General features: G+C 34.8%; 1 protein-coding gene across 1 annotated transcript; it reads right to left on the reverse strand.

Moving 5' to 3' along the window:
- Window positions 1–324: 324 nt before the first annotated feature.
- defbl2 (defensin, beta-like 2) lies at window positions 325–1,422 on the reverse strand (the record flags this gene model as incomplete). The annotated part of the gene is made up of 3 exons (XM_079846607.1): window positions 325–397; window positions 925–1,042; window positions 1,365–1,422. 3 exons carry the CDS (start codon window positions 1,420–1,422, stop codon window positions 376–378), a joined length of 198 nt encoding a protein of 65 aa, XP_079702733.1. The 3' UTR covers window positions 325–375.
- Between the last annotated feature and the right edge of the window lie 8,706 nt (window positions 1,423–10,128).

Here is a 10,128-nt window from a genome sequence, read left to right on the forward strand (position 1 = left end):
GTATTAATTGTAATCCAGGATTTACAGTGGTGGCATGCTTTAGCTCTCCCATCAGCTTTACTCACTTTATGTTTAAAACTGCACTGTTCCACACCTCATTACTTCATCTGCTTTTTATTTTGTGTCTCACAATTTTCAGATGATTTCTTTGTTTTTCAAACAAGAATAATTTTTACAAGAACATTATTTTCATATTTTTAAAATCCTTGTTAAATGTCAAAAGACTCACTACTTCGAATGATAAAGAAATTGTTTCTTTCACCACATATAAGCACTTAAACCCAAATAAAGATTTCTTTGGTGATGACATTATTCTTCTGAGGATGTAGCTTTTAAATCAATCATCAGTTGAGGTCTAAGATTATGTTATTTTTGCTAAAACCGCACAGCACAGCATCTGAAAAAAAAATGGATAAATCATTGTTAGGAATTATGACCTTTACATTTGTTTAATGAATCCTGAAGTATTATATACAATACTGTTTGGGTTTAAAAAAGACATTAAGAAATTTAGCAATGATGCATTAAACTGATCAAAAGTGACAGTAATGTTGCAAAAGCTTTCTATTTCAAATAAATGCTGTTCTTTTGAACTTTCTATTCATCAAAGAATAAAATATATATCACAGTTCCACAAAAAAAAACATTCCAACATTGACAATGAGAAATGTTTCTTGAGCATGCAAATGATTATTTTTCAGAAATTCAGCTTTGTCATCATATAATTAAATTACATTAACATAGAAAACACTTATTTTAGATTGTAATATTTTACACTATTGCTGTTTTTACTGAGTATTTGATCTAATAAATTCAGCCTTGGTGACCATTTATAAACAGATACAATATTACATATTTATATACTATTTCATATAAATATAAAATATATTTTCAGTAATTTATTGTAATCTTATATCAACATACCTGTATCTGCGTGGACAAGCATGGTGACCAACAATGTATTCTTGGTCAAAACAGAACCGACGGCAGAGTCCTCCATAGCCACAAGTCCAATTCTGAATCTGCACTTCAGCATTATGCACTGAGACAAAATCATATCCAAAATGTATTGTTGTGCATGTATAAAATGTTAGTATCATCTGTGCACACAAGTTTTAATGCTATTGGTTAAAACAAACAAATGTTATGAAAAATTCCAATTAGAAGTTATCCAGAAAAGAAAATATGTGCGTCTAATAAGCAACACTTTTACAAACTCATTAATTTTACTATAATAAATGTATAAAATCAATCTTCTCTGTATTCTAAATTCAAATTTCTCATCTTTCACTTTAATCCACAAAGATACACATGCAAACACCCTACCCACAAAGACAACATGCAGCAAAAAACAAAAATCCTACCATTCCCTGCAAAGAGTGCAAGCAATGTAACAAACAGAATCATGGCAAGTTTCTTCATAGTTTTACAGTCTCAGCCTCTTCGGCTGTGTTGATGGCAGTGCCAATGTTTCATTTATACAACATTGAGGCAAAGGGGAGGAGCTTTAGTGCTTTACACTTTCCAGAAAAGGTGTCTTAAAATTAGGAGAATAGATTTTGTCCAGGAAAACTGCTGGCCTGAAGATTTACCAGAGTATATAGCATCTAAAAAAGCAGTGTCATACAGGATTGTCAGAAGGATTTTTATCTAAAGCTATAGTCTTTTCCATTCTAAATTATATGGTGTAAAATATTTAGAGACCATATTCATGCTGCCAGTAAACTTAAGTCCCTCATATCCTACCTAAACACACACACTTATAATGTATCATCCATTGTATGTATTGTTTGATTTTAAGGATAAATAAGTTAATGAATTAATATCAGCCAACCTTACTTGGATGATCTCTGTTTAGCCTGAAAAATGTGTTTTATGAATGAACCAGCAGATGTCACTGCAACTTTAAAAGTCAAGGAGCAAAATGAACTCACTAAATTGATTATGACAAAAAAAAAACTTCTCTAAATTCACTTTTTGTCTCAGTATGTTTCATAAAACCGTTCATTTATGGGAATACAAATTATATGAGTATAAAATATGTTCTTTAATAAAGCTGTATTGTTTTATTTAAATCAAATCTTAGCACACCTCCCATTTCTTTTTTTCTGCAGGAATTTTAGCTAGCTTCCTTGATGTGTTCATGATAGCAATCAAACAGTCTTATCTGTTATTAAAGCAGATTATTCATGGTTCTCACATTGTTCAGTGAAATGAGGGTAAAAACCACATCCTTTAGAAGACAGAGCGCAGCTTATGGGGAATTGTACTGTATGAGTTAAAGCGAGTTAAGTTGCTAAAAAGAGTGAAAATGGGTCACGGCATTATTAGCCTTTTTCTAATGTGCGTCATCTAATGCATCACAAGGCCATTATGGAAGGACCGAATACAAAAACATTCCCCCTGGAGACCGAAGGGAACATTAGAGAGATTTGAAATTGATTTCACTGTTGTTTTTGGGTCTAAGGACTAAAACAGATTCAGTTTGGGAAAAATATACTGGTTTAAAACTTCTCTAAGGTGCACACGCATGTGGTTACAGACACTTTGTTTCTGACTTTGCCTTACTGCTGAGGAAAATTATACATAATAGACAATTATGCAATGTGACAGGCTTTTAAGCTTTCTGTGTCTGCTAATGGTCACATTTCCCTGTGTTTTTAGTCTACCTTTATTTCAGATGGGGGAAACCATGGCGACTGCATCTCCCACATACTGCCCGGCATAAAAGAAGGAAAAAAAAATGGAGCCAACGGCTTCCTGATATACCGTGGAGAAGGTTGAAGTGCCTCGAGTCACGACAATGAGAGCACAACTGACCTTGCTTTCAAACTCAGAAGTCCTCTTCAAATCTGATGCTAAGGACAGTCTGATGCAAATGAGGACATTTAAATGACAATTCATAAAAACCAAAATAAAGACACAAAGATTTTCTGCAAATGTCACAAATGTGATTTTTTTAAACACCAGGATGGATTTGAAATGCGTCATCGCCACTATGTGCTTTGACATGATGTTGGATGATGAACTCATGGGGAGACTTTTTGTACACACACACACACACACACACACACACAGCCACAAATGAAAAGAGACATCCCTCCTGTCAGTCATGCTGTAATTATGACCATGAAATGATGTAGCAGAATGGTTTGTCGTATATTGTAGTTTTGACTCCAGAGCTTTTTTCCTGCAGCACTTGTTAAATGTCAAAACAATGATGATTGGGTTACAGTTCAAAGTTCTCAGAAAACGTACTTTTATGCAACACACAATAACAAAGTTGTTCTGACGTGTCCTCTCGTGATGACTGTCTCTATTGCGCATTTTCAGTCTTCCCACGTCTCTTCATATTTGGGTTCATGTCATAAATAATCAAATATTCATTGATCTTTTCAGACTAGATCATATGAGTCATTCTTTTCTTTCTGTTGTTAAAGTCCACATGAAACGGAAGTCTGTTCTTCCCTATTGTGACATATCCAAGTGAAACGTCATCAGTTAATTTTATTAAAGATTTACGAGGGCACATTATTATTTTGTGCGGGATAAATCATTTATAGTAAATACTGCAAAGCTTCTGTTTATGTTCGCTGATCAATGCGTTTGAATAAAAGCCTAAATTAAATCTGTTTATCATAAAAAGCGATTGTGTCTCTTCAGAAAATTTGGACTAAACCGCTCAATGGGGTAACTCATTACAAGTAACTTCAGTTACGTAATCAGATTACTTTTTAACTAGTTACTAAGTAATTCATTACTTTTAATTATATATATATATATATATATATATATATATATATATATATATATATATATATATATCAGTGTTTTTTTTTTTGTTTTTTTGTTTTTTTTTTGGGCAAACCTTTTAAAGATATGCATTGAAGCTGAAATCTACAGATGCAAATAGATAAAGTGCAATAAAATGAAGGCTTAAATGTGTATTTTGGATGTTTTTCCACTTGTCTGAAAGAAAAACATGTTATGGAAGCAAAGCCCAAAATCTCAATTTGCCAGTGCATGAAAAATAAAAAAACAATGGTGTTGCCTGTAGTGTCTTGATTTTAATTCTAAAGGGAAAAGAGGTCTTAAAGATGTCATGTAAAGCTAAATTGCATCTATTTTTGATGCAGAAAACAACCCTTGACAAGCATGTTGACCTAAGGGGAAAAATAAAATGATTAAAAAATAGTATATGTTCCCTTTAATTGTGTCAGAACTCCAATATCATCTTAAAAATCAGTATCACTCTATCAACAGGACAGCACTTATTCCTTCAATTGGGTCATCTAACGTGTAGCCTAATGCTGAAATTTCTACATTTGGATTTTGCATGGGGTTGCATCCATCCTTATGTTATGTAGTTTTAAAATGTAATTTCAATATAAATTTCCGAACCACAGTCAGATTGGACTTTCATAATACTGAAATGACACATTGAGGTGCCATATGCTGTCCTTGCCATAGAACTAATTTAGAGAACTAGAATTCAAGGGTCAAACTTATTAAAACTGGTCACATGATTATCTAATGGACTGCCTCAAACCTGTACAGAAAATGTTCTTCATAGAATAAAATGTCAAGTGTCAATCACACTACTGGAGACTTAAAACGACACTCAGGAACATTGAAACGACTTCTAAAAGGTCTGTATTTTATTCTTCCAGCAATTATGATTCCCTAAATTTCAGTTAGGGTCTTCATATAATTTCAGTTAGGGGCTCTTTATAAATTGCACAGAAGAAAATGAAAATGACTTTGGGAAACGGTTACATTTGTAGCATGAATATTTAGTACACAGTGGAAAAATCAGTTTGGCTCTCGTTCCAGACCTTTTCACAAGTAATTTGTAAGATTAACAATTAGATTAGCTGTGACTAAAATCCTTCATTAAATACGGTATATAAAATAATATTTTTCTAGATTTAACAGTGACAGCATAAATGTTATAGAATAAGAAGTGTTGCCCGTGTGCAAACTCATTCACAAATCAAAGGGAAGGTCTCTGAAAAAAAATTAATATTGCTCCACTTTGATCTCTCTCTCTCTCTCTCTCTCTCTCTCTCTCTCTCTCTCTCTCTCTCTCTCTCTCTCTCTCTCTCTCTCTCTCTCTCTCTCTCTCTCTCTCTCTCTCTCTCTCTCTCTCTCTCTCTCTCTCTCTCTCTCCCATTAAATGCGGGTATATTAACAAAGTGAAACTTCCATTCCTTCAGCTGAGATTAGCCAGCAAACTAATTCCCTCTCTAACCCTGCTACTTTGAAGTGTTCAAGGGAGCCAAGAGCTTTTGTGCATGATTTACATAATCTGACAACTGCATCCCATCATAGAGATGTCTATTAACAGGAAAGTGTTCTAATTTCTTACCAAGATAGCATCATCATCATCATCACTACTGTTATCATTTTTTTCGGTTCTAAATCTCCTACTAAATATTTGCATTTGACACTTTCATATTGCATTCAAGGATCACATTATCTATCTATCTATCTATCTATCTATCTATCTATCTATCTATCTATCTATCTATCTATCTATCTATCAAAATATATCTATGCACAAATTTGTGCGTGAATTGTGCGTACTAACGATTTTAAGAACAAATTAATGTGTGTACGAACGTGTTGTGAATTAGGCAGAGATTTTTCGGGAGAAGTTCTCCTGTACGTACAAATACGAAATAATCCACGCAATTATTAGTGAATGAGACCCACTGTCTAGTTTTTGTAAAGCATGCAAATTCACATTCTTTTGAACAAATTTCAAATGCTTTGGTACATTCATGCGATTATGTACAATTAGACTATGTACAAGTGTCTGCTGTTTCCTACATTATCAATTGCTTATGTCATGTTGATCAAAATATGTCATTACAGTTTTTCTCATTCGCTTTGGTGCATTTCTCAGATCAGAAATGAAATACTCAAAACTACTTGTTCAACCTCCACATCATCTAATACACATTTCTATGAGACTTTTTTTTGTAATGTGTCCTGAATTGATGAATTGCAGAGGTGATTTTTGAATTTCACTAATGAAGGGAAATGTAAAGGGCTAGATATCGAGTCGAAAGGTGCAGTCGAATGTTGGGAGAACAATCACTCAATCATTCAAGCGTAGACAGAACAGGTACTGTATGTAGTCAGACAATGTTCACTATATGTGATACTGTATACTTACTGTAATGCTATATTTCTTGCATTTTACATTAAATACAGTATATATACTTTATAGAGACTAAATCAATGTAACACACAAACACACACGTATATATACATTGTGTGTGTGTGAGAGAGTGTGTGTATATATGTGTGTGTGTGTATATATATATATATATATATATATAGTCTTGTCTTTTTCTTTATATCGCAATGACATTTTACTGTAATTTGTCGACAGACCAACAGTAAAAGTGTGACTGTGAATCCTGTCCAGTCTTTTGCAATCAATATCATAGATAGATACAGTTACAGGCTTTGCAGGTAATCTATTGTGTGGTGCTGTTTTGAGAAATGTACACTGGTCAAGCGACTGAAAAAAAACTGTATTAGCAATATAAGGTAGAGTTGGGGAAAATGCACTCTAGGGGTAACCGCCCCTACTGTTTTTCTCAAAATAACCAATAGATAAAGACAAGATACTTTGTTGCTATGACTAAGTTGAAAAGAGTGATGTAGAAGTACTGACTGTGAAGCTTACACTGGCGACGTACCTGAGAGAAACAGATTTCACAGTAAGTGATCAAAAAAAAAGTAGTTGGCCTGTAGTTAGGGAGTACATGTTATTTAAGGAAAATATAATTATATTTTTAGAATGACATAAAAAAAAAAATAATCCAAACCTAGTCTGTGGGGTAAAACGCCCCAGGGGGCATCACTTCCCACTATCATAATTACTGTATGGTCTGAACATCACATCCTTTGTTTTTCCATCAAATGTAATCTAACTAGGTGGTTGAATAAAAATATTTGGACTTTATATTTAAAAATTACCTCAAGTTAGCTAGCCAGTTAGCATCAACTAACAATATTTTTCAAATAGGCTGATTTTCAGCATGGTTCATTAAAGGGGTCATGGATGTCCATTTTCCACAAGTTGGTATGATTCTTTAGGGTGTTCATGTAAAGTTTGTAATATACTTTGGTTAAAATTCCTCAATGGTTGTGTAAAACAACACCCTTTTTACCTCCTCAAAAACAGCTTTGTTCACAGTGACCTGTTTGTGCATGTCTCTTTAAATGATAATGAGCAACTGCTCACCCCACCCCTCTCTTCCATGGGGGCTGTTGAATCGCTAAGGGCAGAAATATGCTAATACGGGACAGTCCGTCAGTGGTCGTGGGTGGAGCATGAGCATAATGACATCATAGTGCTCAGAAAATCCAAACGGCCTGATTAGACTTTTTGAGAATGAAAAAAAAAGGAGTGAATGGATTTGTTTCATTGTATGGTGGTTGTGTCCACACACTGCAAAGACACATTTATATGCAAATACCATATAAAAGTGAATTTTGCATCCAATGACCCCTTTAATAAATATTAATATTTATCTATACTGTTATTTTGCCTTGTCTTTTTAATTTTAAGCTAAAACTGCTTGCACTATGAATTTGCTGTAAAAGTATAAAGCAAATTGTTGTTGTTTTTTCAGAAAGGGGGCATTTTACCCCACCTGTGGGGCAATAACGCCCCCTTGGTACAAATTAAATTTTTGTTAAAAATCGAATTACATGAAAACTCTGGCCTTTTTTTCACGCATAGTTTCTACTACTCTGCCTAGGTCAGTGCTGTTGAGTCTTGGGAATGTTCAACAAACTCATGGCTAATTTGAAATAAACGTTCAGTCCATTTTACACTTTAAGCAATTTAAGTATGGAGAAATTAGTTTCGGGTTCTCAGAGGGCAGAAGAGAGCTTTGATGTTTCTTAGTGAGCTGTCGTTCTTTTTCCTCTCTCACAAATTAAAGAGGGAGTTTGGAACACACAATATGGAGTTCAAGGTGTCAAGGGACATTAGTCAAAATACTGGCTCTTCGGGAGGGAGATACTGAAGGAATTAAGCTGTGCTTGGGTTCAGAAACTCGGCCAATAGAGATATGCTCAGAGGTATTTATGGGAATCTGCCATTAGGCAAAAAAAAAAAAAAAAGAAAACAGAGTACACTGGGATCATTTAAGGATTTGATTTTACTGTAAAAGACAAATATGGTTTGTCCAATTAATAATACAGAACTAAGTCATTCTTTAAATACAGATAAATTGCACATACGTAATGCATTCTGGGAAATTAAATGTTCTTGGTGTAAAAAATATTATATAAATGTATACTATAAAGTTTCAAAAGGTGAAATTTCAAACATAATAATGAATCATTTTACATATTAAAGGTGACATGTAATTGAAGTAGCAACAGATAATTTCTTCCATATTGTGACACATCCAAGTGAAACAGACTTTTGGAATTGGAATTTTGTGATTAGAAAAGCCTGGAAGATCCGGTTAAGGTATTTTGATAAAAAATGTGATTTTAAAAATGAAACAAATGCAAGGATGTCTTGTTCACAATAGGATCATTAAGATGCATTTAGTAAATAGATTCGGTGAATTTCCATTTCATACAGATTTGAAAGATTATGTCAGGGGCATGATATATTACATTTGATCCTTTTTATTATTAATTACATTTAATTAATCACAAAAATAACACATTAAATTGACAGCGTTTATTTCGACATAAAACATCTGCAGTATATAAAGCATTATGTTGTTCACACTAGTCCCATATGCTTGCTTATTACTTAACCTTCATAAATAAATGCGAGAATCACTCTTTGACGGTCCTTTGGTAGTGAACCCACTTCAAACAATAAACAAATGAAAATGTTCATTGTCTACCCGGCCCTATAAAGAGCTGTGTTTGTAAAATGGAATGCAGTTAGTAGCGTGTCCAATGCAGAGGGCACAGCTCATCTTTGGCTTCACCAAAGGCTGCATGGTGTTTGATAACCCCCGGATTTGTAGGAAGGCATGGTTTGCATTTGTAATCAGGCCTCCAGCACTATGTCCTGATTGCTAATTGTATCCTTTGGGCCCTGCATGCTTCCTGCATGGTTATTACTGTCCTTACTCCTTCCCTCTCCTCTCTCTCTCTATCTCTCACACATGTGTTACTTTTGACTCTTACAACCACACATCCCCCACACCCCCCACTATGCTTTTTTATACAAATAATTCTCGCCTATTTAACAAACCACCATGTGAGCTGCCAGTCACACTGGGCAATCCCCATTCAGTAATCAGAGCGGTTCAGTTGCACATGAGTTTTTACTGATGTGCTGTAATGGTGAGCTCTCAGCAGGATCCGAGTCTTTCGGTAAGGTGCTAAATCCTCATGTGTCCCCTGGAAGTCTCAGCAAAATAAAGGCGGCAGATTGTGGTTAAAAGGTGCAGCAGTTTTATTGACACAGCATTTCTGTCATGACAACTCTCAGAGTGTTTGGCATGGATATGACAATGTTTGGTCTTGGTGGAATAGATCTGCAACCCTGCTGCTGCTGTTGATTATTGCTGCTGCAGAGCAAGTACGGGACTTGCTACTGCCAATACACACGACATCCTGCTGCTAGACTAAGGATATACGTGAATTACCCATAGCAGATCTTTACAGGTGGAGCTGGGGAATATGGAGGGTTTTAGTGCTGCAAAATTCTCCAGCAGATGTTGACCAATTATTTGAAAGTTGAGCTGCAATTTCATTGGCTACTGATGTGATACGGCAGGAACCAATCAGCTGTCTCCTATAGAGTATGATGTGATTGCAAGCAGATTTAGTTATAGCGGTCAATTATGCTTTTTCACTTTGTTGCTGTTTGAGCATAAAAAACATCTGCAAGGTTACAAAGCTCAAAGTCCACTCCAAAGTCATTATAATCAGTCATTATAATCAGTAATTATGTCCCCAATGAAATAAAACCTTTACAATCTGATACGTTCTGGTCCAGTCGTGCTGGCAAAGTTGATCAATCAGCTTGGTCATCTGGATATTCTGGATCAGATTCGGGCTCGAATTGATAAGGTAGTACCGACATCATCAACTGTCATTATTGCTTTGGGAGCTAATGTTCCAAAT

This window comes from Squalius cephalus (assembly GCF_949319135.1).
Source record: "Squalius cephalus genome assembly, chromosome: 17".
NCBI classification, from domain to species: Eukaryota; Metazoa; Chordata; class Actinopteri; order Cypriniformes; family Leuciscidae; genus Squalius; species Squalius cephalus.